Genomic DNA, 17,572 nt, shown 5'->3' on the forward strand with positions numbered 1-17,572 from the left:
AAAATTTTAAGATAACTATACTTTACTTTGGTGAGGTGCCTTATGATTCCTGCTTCATGGTTCACCAGTTCTGGGTAAGGCACCATTAAGCTTGTGGGACTAAGTTCGTCAGACAACAGGGAGTCTCAGACTGTCGAAGCTAGGGGAGAAAAAGGTTTAAAAGAAATTTGTTTTCATGAATTTTATCTGTTTACAATCGTTGTGAGAAATTCTGAAACACAAACCAAAAAAACAAAACAAGTGGGACATTATTTGGCAAGAAAATAACGGAGCTGACAAACGGAACTACAATTCCCAGCATCCTGCGTGCGCGGCGTGGGGAAGGGAGGTCGAGGCTGTGCGAAAAAGGCTCGAAGGGATAGCGGGACCGGGCCGGCCCCGGCTCCCTGTGAAGCGAGTTAGTGTGTCTCTGTTTCCCGCGACTGCTGCGTCAGCGCCCACGCAGGGGCGGGTCGCTGCGGCGCGAGGCGGTACCGGGCGGGAAGGGAAGTCGTGGCGGCTGCGGCTGCGGCTGCGGCGGGGGCAGCAGGAGCAGTGGTGCTGTCAGTTAAGCCGTCGGAGAAATGGGAGACCCGGGGTCGGAGGTGAGCATCCGAGCGTTGAACTTGGGCGTTCTCAAAGCTGACCCCCCGAAGGGTTTCGTGCGTTCCCCGGTGCTCGACCGCAGCGGCGGACGATGCTGCCCGGCTCAGGGGCCGAGCCCAGCCTTCGGGCCTGGTGAATGTCTGAGCGAGGAACCGGCAGCAACAATGGCTGCCCGGGCGCCCCCGGCCCCGGCACGAGCTGCGGGATTCCTTGTTGGCGCTGTTCGGCCGGTGAGAGCGACATTTTGAGACGGCGTTGCTCTTTAGCAGGGAGCAGGCACCCCCCTTGCCGGGTAGAGAGAGGAATTCTGAGAGGATGGGAACTCGTGTTCGGCGTTTGGCCTCTGTAGCTCCACGTATTCCGTGGCATAACCCGACTCCATCGAGTCTTGTAGCCGAGTCGGGTTAGCGTGGGGTTGTGCTCAGTTAGGTTTCCTCAAGAGCTGTTTGTTTTAATCGTTCCTTTTGGAAAAAAATCTCGCCCTACATTTGGCTTTATGGATAAGCATGTTTTGGTTTATTTTTATAGATATTAGAATCTGTCCCTCCAGCTGGGCCTGAGGCATCTGAGTCAACAACGGATGAAAATGAAGATGACATTCAGTTTGTTAGTGTAAGTAGCAACGATCTTGGGCTTTTTCCCCCAGAGTGAAAGACTATGGTAAGCCATTATGTCGTTATACCTCACCTGTTCATCACCATTCAACAAATGCATATTGAATGTCTAAATGTACTAGACACCGGGGAGCATGGCAAAGGATTAGGAAATGTCCCAACAGAAGTCTTTGAGCAATTTCAATAGGCGTCGCAAAAACTGGCCTAAAGTACATGTTGTACACTTTATCACGCCTTTGTTGCCTTCATTTAGAGCCATTGTACACTTAAATTGTGGTCTCTAAGAAGAAGTTTTAGAATGGAGCCAGTGTGTTTTCTAAAAGATAACACATGAAAGGGAGACGGGACAGCTGATAATGAAGGAGGTAGAACTCCAAAGCTATAGCATTATGTAACTTTATAACATGAAGGCATACCTTGAAGACTTCGCTAGCTTCTGAAATCACCCTATTACAGCATAGTACAGTTGATGTTCATAATAAAGATCCCTGCATCATCAGGAACGTGCTGTAGTTTCTGAATGTATTCTATTTGGGACAGTAGTTCTCAAGCATTACTATTTTTAAATGTGCATATACTTTGGGCTCTACTCCAGACCTACTAATCATTATTTCACGATTGGGCCTAGGAATCTTGATTTTTGAATAAATGCAAGGGTTTGAAAATCACTTTGCGAAGCATTTGTTGGGGTGTTACGATTTGGGATAAAAATCACCCCAAACAGTTTAAGTTTTAGAATGACTCTGCTGAAAGTAGTCTCATCTAGCTAGAGAACCCTTCTATCCCAAAATAGTCATCTTTTAATTTCTGTAGTTAATTGGAGTTTGATATTAAAGCTGTATATTTTTTTTTAAGGGAGTTCTTTATAATGGTTGTGTGTTTTTTAGTTGCTGTAGATACGGGCCACTTTGTAACTCACTTGTTTTTTAAATAAAAAAATCTCAGCTCTTCAAACAATATGACCATTGTGGTGTTAACATTTTTGTTTATTATTATTCTAATAGGTTTGTGCATAAATTCTTTACAAGATTATTTTCTTGAAATAGTTCCTTATTAGTAGTGTATAATGGTGCTCTCTTTTGACACTTGGAACCTTTTAAATTCACAGTTATCTAGAATGAATATATGCTGTAAGTGGTCTATCTGTGAATATCAAAAAGCCATCGTTACAGAAAGCTCTTTTACTGAAAAACATTTACTGAAAAACTTGGAAAAGAAAATTCCATGTTTCTTTAGGAAAACTAATTTTGGTTTCCCTGAATTGTAGTAAAAAGACATCAGTGAACAGGACACTATGATCTTGATGCTGTTTTGTGCAATTGTAACTTGGTATGACACACATTGTCTATGATCTATGAACCTTACTTTGAGAAACATTGAAGGAAGCTATGAAATTAAAGTTGGGAGGTCATATGTCTAAATTTTTGTATTATACTGAGAAATAAGGAATTATATTTTCAGTTCTGACTGGGTTAATTTATGTGCTTATGTTCAGCTGATGTTTTATTATAAATTATAGTTATATATAAATATAGATCTAAATTAACACTAAATTATATTATAAATATAACGGATCTGTTGCATCTTTGCTTTGAGAGTTTTGAGCACCCAATGTGATACAACCTCTTATATTTGGCCCTTTTTCTAAATAGAGGATCAATGGTTTGACAGCTCCATGTGGAGAATTGAATCATATATGCTCTAAGTGAAATTGGGATTCTAGAGGAAATGTAGTGAAAAACATTCCTTTGCCTTTAAATGGTATCATGTAAAAGACAATGTAGTTTAATCCTACGTTAAATACATTCAGAAACATAATTTACTAATTTTCTCTGTTACCTCATCCTATACTGGACTTCACCAGGAAATGCTTATTTCTCTATGTTTTCAGTAGTACTGTCCATTAAGATGAAACACTGCTGTGTACAGTTCTCTTCTTGAGGGTTCTCCATATTCAAAAATAACTCATTAGTATATCACTTCTTTTTTTTTCTTTTTTAAGATTTATTTTATTTACTTCTCTTCCCTTCTGCCCTGCCCCCTGTTGTCTGCTCTCTGTGTCCATTTGCTTTGTGTTCTTCTGTGTCCGCTTGCATTCTTGTTAGGCGGCACCGGGAATCTGTGTCTAGTTTCGTCATCTTCCTGCGTCAGCTCTCCACGTGTGACTGCCACTCCTGGGTGGGCTGTGTTCTTCACATGGGGTGGCTCTCCTTGCGGGGTGCACTCCTTGTGTGTGCGGCACCCCTACACGGGGGGCACCCCTGCATGGCTTGGCACTTCTTGCCCGTGGCAGCACTGTGTGTGGGCTAGCTCACCACATGGGCCAAGAGGCCCTGGGTACCGAACCCTGGACCTCCTATGTGGTAGGCAGACACTCTATCAATTGAGCCACATCTGTTTCCCAATGTATCACTTCTTGATTGATTGTGGTTTGATTTCCTTTCTGCATTCTGCCATGTACATAGCCCCAAACTAAACACAATATGCTGAAAGAAAGGAATGATACAGATTTGGGAATGCAAAATATCCCTTATATTTAATTTAAATTTAATTTATTAGAGTATACATACAGAGAAATGTGCCTCCTCACTATTCTCCTTACCACTACCCTATTTTAGTACTATATTACAGTTTGCCTGGATTATCTTATTTCTAGTTTTCCCACACATGAGACTCCTCTGTGTGATTAAAACATAGCTCTGGTAATGTTATTACCATCTCAGCATTATTGATTCCTTTGCCTATAGAATAAAATCTAAGCTTTTTAGCTTGACATTCAAGGTATGGTCTGTGATGAAAGTAGTATGGATGGAAAGAAAGGAGAGAGAAGATTTGGGGTTTAATGTTTAATTTTATAAGGATATGGGGATGAAACAGAGCTATCCAAGAACTCCATGGTTTTGAGCTTGGATATCTAAAAGATTGTTGATAACTATCCCAGTTTAAAAATATTGTACCATAATACCTGTGTCTTTTTTTTTGTTTGTTTTTGTTGTTTTGTTTTTAGGAGGTATTGTGGTATGAACCAAGGACCTCATACTTGAGAAGCAGGTGCTCAAGTCAATGAGCTATACCTGCTCCTTTTTTTTTTTTTTTCTGATTTGTGTCTTTTAACACTCTCACTGTACTATTTTCCTGTTCTCAAAGAAATCCACACGGTCCTATTTGTCCATGTAGATTTAGGCTCTTCTTTTTTGCTTGTCATTATTATATATTCATTTACTCTGAATCTCTTTCTGTGCTTCTTTTGTTTCTGATTATTCTGTGCCATCTGCAAGACTTTCTTCTGAAGAAGAATCCTTGCTGATCCCAACCAGAAATCACTGATTGTAAATGCAAGTTTGGTTTGAATAACTGTTTATAACTTAAAACACTGATTGTAAATGCAAGTTTGGTTTGAATAACTGTTTATAACTTATAAATTTGCTTAATTCCTTTTTAGGAAGGACCATCAAGACCTGTTCTTGAATACATTGATCTGGTCTATGGTGATGAGGAAGAGCCTAGCACCTGTCATAGTGATGTAAGTACATTATATTTGTGTTTTTTTCAGTTCCGTCATTTAAGTGCAAGAGTGTGCTGGTGGTGGCTTGAACTGGCACGTTAAAATATATAAACTTACAGGTAAATAAATTATAAGACTTAAGGTGATAAATATTAAAACTCATTACTTTGCAATACATAGGTACTTGAAGTTATTTATATCTATTGTATTTATATGGTGGAAATGTTATATAATAGGTTGTTGCTCCAACATGGTGGGGGTATTTACACTTAGGTAATCAGCAATCTGCAAATCAATAATTTGTTGATTGTCTAGACTTAAGGAAATGATGGATAAAATGTTAATGTAGATTAAATTTAAAAGTATGGAAAAAAGTTTGTTAGACTGTATGGAATACAGAAAAAAAGAAATTGACCGCCAATACTTGAAAAGTACTCATCAGTTCAGCAAAGAAGTTCAGTCATTAGAATGATTGAAGTTCCAATATAGATATTCATTGTTTCACTTTTTTCTTATTCAGTAATGTAAATGAAAATACCAACCACTGTTCATGTTGGAACTATACTTGTTTGCAAATTATATAGGCAATTTCCTTGCTGAGTTGGATAATAATCAAATAATTGCTCATCAGATTTTGTGATACTATTCTTGGCAATAGAATTTTAAAAACCAATAGTGAATTTTTCAAGAAGTGGTAAGTCACATTGAAGCTGTAAGTGTTTTAGTTTAAAATTTGTTATTTTAAAAATTATATGCAGAAATCATTAACAGAACTTTTTACATTAACCCTTAAATGCTAAGAATTTCTCTTATGTAATGTAAAATTATTTTTCAGGTTCTGTACCCTAAAATGCCAAAACGACAGGGTAATTTATTAAGCATTCTAAATGTGAAGAAGGTGAAAACAGACACAGAAAGTAATGGAAGGAACAGAAGTCATTGTGGATCATTTAAGTCAAAGGAACTAAATTTCGAATATGTTGAACGACCAATCATTGAACAAAAGCCGTCATGTTCATCAGGTGAAGAAATAGATAATCCTGTCCTTCCAGATTGTTGGAATGAGAAACAAGCATTCATGTTTACAGAACAGTACAAATGGCTTGAAATAAAAGAAGGTAAATTAGGGTGTAAAGATTGTTCAACAGTTCGGCATTTGGGATCCAAAGCAGAAAAACATGTACATGTTTCCAAGGAATGGATTGCATATTTAGTAACCCCCAATGGCAGTAATAAAACTACTCGGCAAGCTTCTCTGCGAAAAAAAATTAGGGAACATGACATTTCTAAAGCCCATGGAAAAATTCAGGATTTGTTAAAGGAATCAATCAATGACTCAGTTTCTAATATAGTGCATAAACAAAATAATAAAAATATCGATTCTACCATAAAAGTCTTCAATACTGTTTACAATTTAGTTAAACATAATAGACCTTTATCTGATATTGAAGGGGCAATAGAATTACAAGAGAAAAATGGAGAGGTCAATTGTTTAAATACACGATACAGTGCAACAAGAATAGCAGAACATATAGCAAAAGAAATGAAGATGAAGATATTTAAAAATATTATAGAAGAGAATGCCAAAGTATGTGTCATAATTGATGAGGCATCTACAGTTTCAAAGAAAAGCACTCTAGTGATTTATCTCCAGTGTGCAGTTCATTCAGCTCCTGTACCAATAATGTTATTTGTTGCTTTAAAAGAATTAGTGTCAACCACAGCAGAGTGTATTTTCAACACCTTATTGGCAACTTTAAATGATTGTGGCTTTAATAATGAATATTTGAAAGCGAATTTAATTGCATTTTGTTCCGATGGTGCTAATTCAATGCTGGGAAGCAAGTCTGGGGTAGCTACAAAGTTGTTAGAAAATTTTCCTGAAATCATCATTTGGAACTGTTTAAATCATCGATTACAATTGTCACTTGATGATTCAATATCTGAAATAAAGCAAATTAATCATTTTAAAATATTTCTGGATAAAATTTATTCTGTCTATCACCAATCTAATAAAAATCAAACCAAGCTTTTAGAAACTGTAGCTAAAGACCTTGAAATTGAAATTCTTAAAATTGGTCGGGTAAAGGGACCAAAGTGGGCAGCATGTAGTTTACAAACTGCTACTGCTGTATGGCATGCATATCCTGTATTATATATGCATTTTTCTCATTCTTTTTCTGGTTTGGCAAAGAGATTGGCTAATATTAATTTCTTACAAGACCTTGCTTTAATGATAGACATTCTTGAAGAATTTTCACTACTTTCAACTGCATTGCAGTCAAGATCAACTAACATTCAGAAAGCTCAAGAATTGATCAAATGCACCATAAAAGCTTTGGAAAATTTGAAGATTGGTACTGGAAAGCATGAATCTGAAATTCAGGATTTGATTAAGTCAGATAAGTTTAAAGATATTCCTTTTAATAAGAATAATAAATTTAATGCTCTTCCTAGGAATATGTTACTAGAAAATATAATTCAACACATGAACTTACGTCTTTTATCTGATGGAAACTACAATGAAACCATTTTTAATTATTTTGATTTATTAGAACCATCTACTTGGCCTTATGAAGAAATAACTTCACCATGGATAGCTGGTGAAGAAAAATTACTTCATTTATGTGAAATTTTAAGATACAAAATAGATTTGAATGATTTTCGGGAATTTGTAAATAATAATATAAAATCAAACAATTTTTCAATTCCTGCAACTATACAAAAAGCTAAAAAGATAATTAGTGCTATTGCAATTAATAGTGCTGAAGCTGAAAGAGGTTTCAATTTAATGAACATAATTTGTACAAGGGTGAGAAATAGTTTAACAGTAGATCACATATCAGATTTAATGACAATAAATTTATTGGGGAAAGAATTAGCAGATTGGGATGCAACTCCATTTGTAAAATCTTGGTCAAATTGCAACCATAGGTTAGCTACTGATACAAGAGTTCGGCAAAAATCAACGAAAGCCTTCTGTGGGAATCAATTGGCTATATGGAACTTACAATGAAGAACATAAGTATTAATATGTATTTTTTATTATTTGTAAATTATGTGCAATACATCCTTTATATAGGCACATTTTTTTTTTAGAAGCCAGTTAAACTGCTATCAGCATACTGCTGTTTTAAAGGTATTCTCAAGAAATAAAGTTCATGATGACTGTTTTTAGGAGTTAAAGAGTATTTTAGATATTGTTTCATGTCTTGTACAGTGGACATAATAGATATTCCAAGGACTTTTATGCAGAGTATCCAACCATTTCCACATTTGCTCTGTTGACTTTTGCTAAGTATGCAAAGGGATAACATGACTCAGACATGTTTTCAGTTCTGGAGGTATCAAAGAGAAGAGAAATGTAATAAAAATTCTTGTCTCACTAATTTCCATATCTATCCCACCTAATAGAATAGTCACCAGCCACATGAGGCTGTTAAGCACTTGAAATAAGGACAGTAAGACTAAGGAAGTGAATTTTTAATTAAATGTAAAAACTGAAGAAGTGTAAAATATTTTTTCACCTTATTTTATTATTGTGGTAGTAATACATTTCACTCTAATTATTGTATTGCATATGATAAAATTGTTTTGTTATAATGTGCCTGTCAAATTTACTTACATCACTGATTGATTCAATGCAAATTACTTTTTTCTACAAATTGATGTAACATAGTGTTGATAAAATATAATTGGTAATTGAAATACTTATTTTAATTATGATCAAATTATTTTTCTAATTTAGACATGAATTTGAACAAATTTTTAAAATTGATGTGAAAGCATAATGAAAAATAATCAAGTGGAGATGCATCAGCTAGTACAATTGGAACACTAAAGAGAGTAAAAGAAGGTATGTTGCAGATATCTTGATGAATGACAATTGCAGTTTGCAGTGGCAGAGCAAAACAATTTAACAAGAATTAAAGGTAAAGTGGGCAATATCAAATTTACAGTTTCAGCAAATGTGTAATGAATAAGAAAAGTTACCTTCCAGAGATCAGAATTTACAAAATTGATTACTTGAAATCAGAATTAAATATCCAGCAGAAAATTTGGCCAGATGTAAAATGTCTTGGATTCATGCACAAAAGAGAATTAGTTTTAGATGGGTAAAGTAAATTATTTCAGTTAATAGAAATTGTTAGGAAAGTATGAGTAAAAGCCTATAGAGGGTGTTTTATAGAAGGTATGATTGATTCAAAATCTGAACAAATTCTAAGTCCTCTAGCTCAGATGAGTCATGTGATCTAAGAGACACAGCCCAATGAATCCTTTGCGTGTTGCCTCATAGGACTTAAAATTTTATTAAGAAATAGTTAAAATTAATGGCCTAGGAAAAATCAAACGTTATTTTTTCTTAACTCTTTTACATACGTCAGAAGAGTTTCAGCTAGATGAGAAAATATCACAGTAAATGGCACTCCAGCTAGGTTAGGTCAAAAAATCTTAATGGAATTTTAAAACAAGAGCCTGATATTTAATTCCACTGTAAAATACAGAATTTGTGCATAGTTTTCTGAAATATCTCTGAAGTGTAATAGGTATAGTTATTAGGTTTAAATAATCAGTATATGAGTGCAAGTGCTATGTATCAACCCCAGCTTACAGGATTTTTTAAAGAACTAGGAGACAGTGAATTTAGTGATCTTGTGTACTCTGCTGATTGATTGAATTATGCAAGAGTTCTAGAAGAACTTACTATACTTTTAGCACCAGTTCAGGATTTTCTTGAAATGAGAATGCTAGCCAGATAATTCAGTAATCAAAGACAAGTACCTAGACAAATACTAGAATTTTTGTTGAGATTGAAACAATTACTAAAAATCAGTAAGAATTATTTTATACATTTTTACTAACATGAATAAAATATGCACAGAATTTAAATTATATTTGATAGTTACATAAATTGGTTGCAAAAACTAGAAGGAAATCTGGGGAAATAGTTTCTTGATAAATTTAGAGTTGCTTTTCAATTTACTCAACCTTTTGAGATCAATAACAATATTAAACAGGTACAAGATACTGTAAATTTATTTAACTTAAGTAGACATAGTTCCAAAGCTTTTACTTTGAAGTCAGATCAATTGAATGGAAGTTTTTGGTATGTGTGTGAATAATAAAGAAAAATGAGCTGGTACCAATTCACTTACTGGAAATTTTTAAACTAAGTTTGGAAAAATTTGAGTACGTGAATCTACTTTTCAATTGTAAATTTTACGAAATCTATATGCAAACCATTTAATACTCAAGATAAAAAAGACGTTCAGCTGGATTGAGATGTGCTGTAAGTGTAAACTGCAATCAGATTTTAAAGCTTAAGTTAATAATCTAATTTATATTGATAATGTGTTAAAATAATATTTTGGATATATTGGGTTAAATAAAATACTAAAATTAATTCATCTTTTTATTTTTCCTTTAGTCTTACATATGCGGTTTGCTTAATAGTTTATAAACACTATAACCTATTTAATGGTACTCTGAAATCTAAGTTCTCCTATCCAGACAATGGATTGGAGGGTTAGCCTGCCTATGAGCTCTACCATATTTCTTCTCTCAGTAGTTCTCTGCTTCAAGATAACCAGTCATTCTGGTTCCCTTATGATAAGCTTCATTTTTTGCTTTTTTCCCCTAATACAGAGTTTCTTCAACACAGTCTATACCCATGGTTATTTTATAATCCACACTATCACCTAGTTTCGGTGCTTAATGGTATTTATTAAAATCACATTTGTGCCAAGTCTGTGTTTCCTTAACTGTCATGAATTAATGTGAAAGGTTGGAAACAGTCTTAGTATTTTATTTGTTCATTCATGTAAGAACAAAATGGTGCACTTTGATAATCTTCGTTGAAGTAGTTTTGAGATGTGTGGTAAGAACTTGAATTAAAAGCATCAGAAATGGTAAATAGGCAAATAAAAAGACCATTTTTTCTTGTTAATTTATTTAAAATAAAACAATGTGGGAAGCAGACTTGGCCCAATGGATAGGGCGTCCGCCTACCACATGGGAGGTCCGCGGTTCAAACCCCAGGCCTCCTTGACCCGTGTGGAGCTGGCCCATGCGCAGTGCTGATGCACACAAGGAGTGCCGTGCCACGCAGGGGTTTCCCCCCACGTAGGGAAGCCCCAAGCGCAAGGAGTGCACCCCGTAAGGAGAACGGCCCAGCGCAAAAGAAAGTGCAGCTTGCCCAAGAATGCACACATGCACACATGGAGAGCTGACACAACAAGATGATGCAAAAAAAAGAAACACAGATTCCCGGTGCCGCTGATAAGGATAAGAAGCGGTCACAGAGGAACACAGAGAGCGGACAACTGGGGGCGGAGGAAGGGGAGAGAAATAAATAAATCTTAAAAAAACAAAACAAAACAATGTTATAACATTGTCTTGTGGGGTTTTTATGTGTATAGATGTAATACATCTATGAAAAGACAAAAGTAAATGAATGAGACTTCTGGTTTCTGATATATCATGTAAAGAACTTGGAAGCCATCATTCTCATCCTAAATACAAGATAAAAACTGAAAAACTTTTTCACATGGCAACCTACTACCCAGGAATCTGAAGAGAGAGGCAGATACAGAGAATTACAGCTAACCTAGAGAACAAGCCTGTCTGCTGGAACAAATACTGGTAGGAACACTTTAATTGATGAGTTGCTGGAGTTTCGGTGTGGCTTAGCCTGAGAGTTAAAAAATCAAGGGGGTTCCTGTGTTACAGTGGCCCCCATGCTTTCGTGAGACTTTTTTTTTTTAAAGGAGGTACCAGAGATTGAGTCTAAGACCCCATACATGGGACGCAGGAACCCAACTACTGAGCTACATCTGCTCCCTTTTATTTCTTTTTTGTCTTTTTCATTTCATGAGACTTTTATTTCTAAGAGCCCTGCCAAGTTTTCACTGTGAAGACCAGAGAAAACTCCCTTCATGCTTTCAGCATGAGGAAGGAAAAAGTAACTATTTTGAACTATATTGAGTATTTGTTCTCTATAAAAAAGGATTGCTCTTAAACTGTTTACCAGAGCCTGACAAACATGGGGGAAGGGAAATAATTTCAGCCCATCTAGACCTTCTGTCTTACCTTAGAGTAGGGATAGAGGTGGGGGAAAGCTAAGAAGCACTTAAAATAGTCATAGTCCAAAGGTACAGGCTCACTTAAAGTCTGAGACCTAATCTTGGGGTTTTGGAACACTTGCCTTCCCTCAGCACCTTACCAACACAGAAAAAGGGTTCCTTATAATATTAAGGGATTACAAGATAAAGACCCGCATGCCTCAAACCTTAAATAAGGAGTCTCTAGGGAAAGCCAAAGACAAAAACAAGGAAACCAGAGGAAATTTTAGCTTCTGACACAACTACAGCAAACACTAGCCACAGCAAACTCATAGCCAGAAAAACATAAAATCTCACACTAAAAGTTTGTTTACCTCAGTTCCTTTTTACCCAGTACGTTGTGTTGGCTTTCAACAAAAAATGACAGGTTATACTGAGAGGTATGATATATAGTTTGAACAGACAGTACAAGCATCAGAACCAGACTCTGATATGACAAAGATGATAGGATTATCAACCAGAAATTTTAAATAACTATAAGTAATATGCTAAGGGATCTAAAGGAAAAAATGGACAACATATCAGAACTGGTAAGTAATGTAAGCAATGATGGAAATTCTAAGAATCAAAAGGAAATGCTAAAAATAAAAAATTAAGAATGCCTTTGATGGTGTGTCATGTGATGGAAATAACAGGAGAAGAAACAAAGGGACAGTAAATATTTAAAGTGATAATGACTGAGAATTTTCCATAACTAATGACAGACATCAAACCACAGATCCAGGAAGCTCAGAGAATATAGGCATACCTAGTTTTATTACACTTTGTTTTATTGTGCTTCGCTTGTATTGCATTTTTACAATTAGAAGGTTTGTGGTAAACCTACCTGAAGCAAGTCTAATGGCACCATTTTTCCAACAATGTTTGCTCACTTCATGTATCTGAAGTGTCATATTTTGGTAATACACTATTTCAAACTTCTGTATTATTATTATGTCTGTTATGGTTATCTATGACCAGTGATCTTTGAAGTTACTATTGTAACGAACTGCAAGATGGTGAACTTAATATATGTTGTCTGTGTTCTGACTGCTCCACCAACGAGCAGTTCTCTGTCTCTCTCCCTCTCTTCAGGACTCCCTATGCCCTGACACACAACAATATTGATACTAGGCCAGATAATAACCTTACAGTGGCCTCTAAGTGTTCAAGTGAAAGGAAGAGTCTCATATCCTTCACTTTATATCAAAAGCTAGAAATGGTTAAGCTTAGTGAAAAAGCATGTCAAAAGCTGAAGACTGACCCAAGAGCTAGGACTCCTGTGCCAAACAGCCAAATTGTGAAAGCACAGGGAAAGTTCTTGAAGGAAATGAAAAGTGCTACTCCAGTAAACACACAGATTTTAAGAAAGCAAAACTACCTTATTGCTTATATGGAGAAAGTTTTAGTGGTCTGGATAGAAGATCAAACCAGCCACAACAGTCCCTTAAGCCAAAGCCTAATTCAGATCATGCCCTTTTCTTCAATTCTATGAAGGCTGAGAGGTGAGGACGCTTCAGAAGAAAAGTTTGAAGCTAGCAGAGATTGGCTCATGAGGTTTTAGGAAAGAAGCCATCCTGATAACATGAAAGTGCAAGGTGAAGCAGCAAGTGCTAGTGTAGAAGCTGTAGCAAGTTATCCAGGAGCTCTAGCTAAGACAACTGATGAAGGCTGCTTCACTAAACTGTAGATTGTTAATGTAGATGAAACAGCATTGTATTGGAAGAAGGTGCCATAAAGGACTTACATAGCTACAGAGAAGTTAGTGCCTGATTTCAGAGTTTCCAAGGAGAGGCTGACCTTTTCTTAGGAGCTAACACAGCTGGTGACTTTTAAGTTGAAGCCAATACTCACCATTCTGAAAATCCCAGGGCCCTTAAGAATTATGCTAATCTACTCTGCCTATGCTCTTTAAATGGAACAAGCCTGGGTCACAGCACATCTTTTATAAACACAAACAGGGTTTACTGAATATTTTTTTTTCAACATTTATTTATTTATTTCCCACCCCTCCCCTCCCCCCACCCCGGTTGTCTTTTCTCTGTGTCTATTTGCTGTGTCTTCTTTGTCCGCTTCTGTTGTCAGTGGCATGGGAATCTGTGTTTCTTTTTGTTGCGACATCCTGTTGTGTCAGTTCTCCATGTGTGCAGCACCATTCCTGGGCAGGCTGCACTTTTCGCTCTGGGCGGCTCTCCTTACGGGGCGCACTCCTTGTGTGTGGGGTTCCCCTACGCGGGGGACACCCCTGCGTGGCACGACACTCCTTGCGCATGTCAGTACTGCGTATGGGCCAGCTCCACACGGGTCAAGGAGGCCCGGAGTTTGAACCGCGGACCGCCCATGTTTTGACGGACGCCCTAACCACTGGGCCAAGTCCACCGCCTTTACTGAATATTTTAAGCCTACTAATGGGATCTACTGCTCAGAAAAAGCTTCCTTTCAAAATATTACTCCTCATTGACAATGCGCCTGGTCATCCAAGTCCTCTGGTGGAGATAAACAATGAGAATAATGTTTTCTTGCCTGCTAACACAATATCCATTCAGCAGTCCATGGATCAAGAAGTAATTTCAACTTTCAAGTTTTATTGTTTCAGAAATACATTCGTAAGGCTGTACTGCCATAGACAGTGATTCATCTGATGGACTGGAGCAAAGTAAATTAAAAATATTCTAGAAAGGATTCACCATTCTAGATGCCATTAAAAACATTTGTGATTCATGGGAGAAGGTAAAAATATCAACAAGAGTTTGGAAGAAGTCGATTCCATCCCTTACTTTGAGGGGTTCAAGATGTCAGTAGAGGAAGTAGTTGCAGATATGGTGGAAATATTAAGAGAACTAAAATTAAGAATGGAGACTAAAGATGTTACTGAATTGTTGCAATCTCATGAAAAACTTGGAAGGATGAGGAGTTGTTTCTGAGGGATAAACAAAGAAAATGGTTTCTTCAGGTGGAATTTATTGAAATGACAACAAAGGATTTAGAATATTATATCAACTTTCTTGATAAAGCAGCAGCAGGGTTTGAAAGGATTGACTCTAATTTTGAAAGATATTCTACAGTGGGTAAAATGCTATCAAACAGTATCACATGTTACAGAGAAATCTTTCATGAAAGGAAGAGTCAACCAATACAGCAACCTTCATTGTATTATATTTTTTTAAATTGCCACAGCCACCCCAGCCTTTAGCAATCACTACCCTGATCAGTCAGCAGCCATCAACATCATGCAATACTCTCCACTAGCAAAAAGATCACAACTTTCTGAAGGCTCAGAGGATGGTTAGCATTTTTCAGCAATAAAGTATTTTGTAATCAAGGTATGTAGATTTTTTTAGACATAATGCTCTTGCACACTGCAATGTGGTGTAAACATCACTCGTATATGCACTGGAAAACCACAAAATTTGTATGACCTGCTTTTTGTTTTATTGCAGTGAACTGGAACCAAACCTGCAGTATCTCCAAGGTATGCTTATACTAAGCAGGATAAATACCAAAGAATCTACACCTGGGCATATGATATTCAAAGTGTGGAAAATCAAAGCCATAGAGAACATCTTGAAAGGATCCACAGTATGAAAAAATCATTTTGTCTCTGAAGGAACAAGGATAAAATTTCATTGGACTTCTCTTCAGGAACCATCCAAGCAAGAAGAGGGTGGAGTGAAATATTTAAGTGTTCAAAAAGTCACCAACCTATAATTCTGTGTCGAATGAAATTTATCCTTTAAAAGTAAAAGAAGTCCTACCCCAATCAAGGTAGCAGACTGATTTCCTTCAGTGCTCTATCCCCTCCACAGAATCTCTGAACAACGAAGAGCTGGCAGAAATATCTTTCTCAAATCATCAGAAAACAGTTTTTTTAAAAAACCTGCATTAATAGGATGAGTGCCTAATTTTAAAACTGGTTACTTAAAAGCAGTGAGATCTTTTAGTGCCCTTGCTGGACCCTCCCTCATCTCTCCCTATCTTGGTACAGATTGGCCTGTCCTCCCAGTATGTATCCCGGCTTCCAGTTCTGAAGGGAGTAGAATAACCCTTTTGTACATACTGGGAATATGTATGTCTGCCCAGTAGGTCTGGTGGTGGCTTGAGGGTCTTGCTTCCCCAGAACTTTCCCTGCATGTAGAATGTGACTTACTGAGTTCTCCTGTAGAATGCTGAGGGAGAGTAGACAATTCATGCTGCCTGGGGCAAGGAATTGCTCACTGTGGGACATACAGTGCAGTGCCCAGGACCATAAAGAAATTGTTTCCTGGAGAAGAGGTTACATTTGGAACCATGTAAGCAAGGCAATCCCTAGGGCCCCGAGTGCATGCCCAGGACAACACACACGAACAGAAAGGGTTAGGGAGGCACCTACATTTTGGACTGGTGTTGTCCCTTAAACTCAAAGTATGGATAAAAGCTGAAAGAGAATGCTCACACAGATGAATCTTCAAAGACTGGGAAAGATGTTTTTTTCCCTGTTGCTTTTGTTGTTAGCTTATGGCATTCAAAGAAAGCTCTGTCATAATACTAAATGCAAGCTTATGGAACAGATGCCTTAGAGTCTAAATTCCAGCAATAACACATTAAAATATCAAAATGTCCAGATTTAAACAAAAGGTTACAAAGCATAGGAAGAAACAGGAAGCAATAGGCTAAAAAAGATTAAAGCATTGGAAACCATCAGTAAATAAGATCAAACCTGGGACATACCAGACTAAGACTTAAAAAATGATCCTACAACTAACGAGGAGATGATGATGGACAATGCCCTTCCCAAGGAACAGAGAGTGTCTGCAAATGCATGCAAGACAGTTCCATCCATCTACCCCCGTGGAATCTAAGCACCCTCTCAGAAGCAGAGTGGGCATCAGCATCCCCAAATCCTCAAGATTGGGGAATGAACAATGGTCTAAAGTAGACTCATCATTATTCTATTTAGACTTATTATTCATCTAGCAATGGAAGAACTTGTATCATTGAAATAAAGGTTGTGGCCACCAGAGGTTCTGAGGGGAGAGAAAGAGAAGAATAGGTGTAACATGGGGGCATTTTCATAACATTGGAATTGTTCTGCATGACATTGCAGTAATGGATATAGGCCATTATACATTTTGCCAAAACCTATAAAGTTGTGTGGGGCAGAGTGTAAATTATAATGTAAACTATAGTCCATGGTTAGTAGCAGTGCTTCAATATGTGTTCATCAATTGTAACATGTACCAGGCTAATGAAAGATGTTGTTAATGAGGGAAAGCATGAGAATCCACTCCATTTTTGATGTAACATTTATGTAATTGAGAGCTTCTTTAAAAATTAAAAAATATTTATTTTAAAAAGGTCCTAAATATGCCCAGATAGCTAAGGAAAAACATAACAAAAAACTAAAGGAAATCAGAGAAACAATAGATGAGCACAAGGAGGACAGCAATAGAGAGATGGAAATTAGGAAAAGGAGCCAGACAGAGCTGATGACAACAGTAACAGAAATTAATTCACAGCAGATTGGAGATGGCAGAAGAATCAGTGAACCAGACGATAAGATAATTTAAATCATCCAGTTTGAGGAGCAGAAGGAAGAAAGATGAAGAAGAGTGAACAGAGCCTGAGGAACCTGTGGTACACCATTAAACATACAAATGTATACATTGTGGGAGCTCCAGAAGGAAGAGAAAAAGAGAAAGGGGTGGAGAAGATATTCAAAGACATGATGGTCAAATACTTCCCAAATTTAATGAAAGATAAGTGTGATGGTAGAGTTCATATACACATTC

General features: G+C 36.9%; 1 protein-coding gene across 3 annotated transcripts; it reads left to right on the forward strand.

Annotated features, from left to right (window-relative positions):
* The first annotated feature begins 315 nt into the window (after nt 1-315).
* On the forward strand, nt 316-10,108 carry KIAA1586 (KIAA1586 ortholog). 3 transcript variants are annotated; one of them, XM_058306913.2, is made up of 4 exons: nt 316-584; nt 1,114-1,197; nt 4,642-4,722; nt 5,540-10,108. In XM_058306913.2, the coding sequence occupies exons 1-4, from the start codon at nt 564-566 to the stop codon at nt 7,718-7,720; spliced, it is 2,367 nt and encodes a 788-aa protein (XP_058162896.1). In that variant the 5' UTR covers nt 316-563; the 3' UTR covers nt 7,721-10,108. The 3 variants fall into 3 exon arrangements, with proteins under 3 accessions (XP_058162896.1, XP_058162897.1, XP_023446564.3); XM_058306914.2 differs by having other exon boundaries at nt 324-584; nt 1,114-1,245; XM_023590796.3 differs by lacking the exon at nt 316-584 and adding an exon at nt 617-815.
* Nucleotides 10,109-17,572: the final 7,464 nt, after the last annotated feature.

Source organism: Dasypus novemcinctus, chromosome 11, assembly GCF_030445035.2.
Source record: "Dasypus novemcinctus isolate mDasNov1 chromosome 11, mDasNov1.1.hap2, whole genome shotgun sequence".
Taxonomy (NCBI): domain Eukaryota; kingdom Metazoa; phylum Chordata; class Mammalia; order Cingulata; family Dasypodidae; genus Dasypus; species Dasypus novemcinctus.

What these genes read in the sequence shown, in the direction of transcription:
- KIAA1586 (XM_023590796.3), top strand. Translation starts at nt 750, where the DNA reads ATGGCTGCCCGGGCGCCCCCGGCCCCGGCACGAGCTGCGGGATTCCTT. An exon ending in TTGTTGGCGCTGTTCGGCCG is followed by an intron (nt 816 to 1,113) that starts GTGAGAGCGACA and finishes TTATTTTTATAG; the next exon opens with ATATTAGAATCTGTCCCTCC. An exon ending in CTAGCACCTGTCATAGTGAT is followed by an intron (nt 4,723 to 5,539) that starts GTAAGTACATTA and finishes ATTATTTTTCAG; the next exon opens with GTTCTGTACCCTAAAATGCC.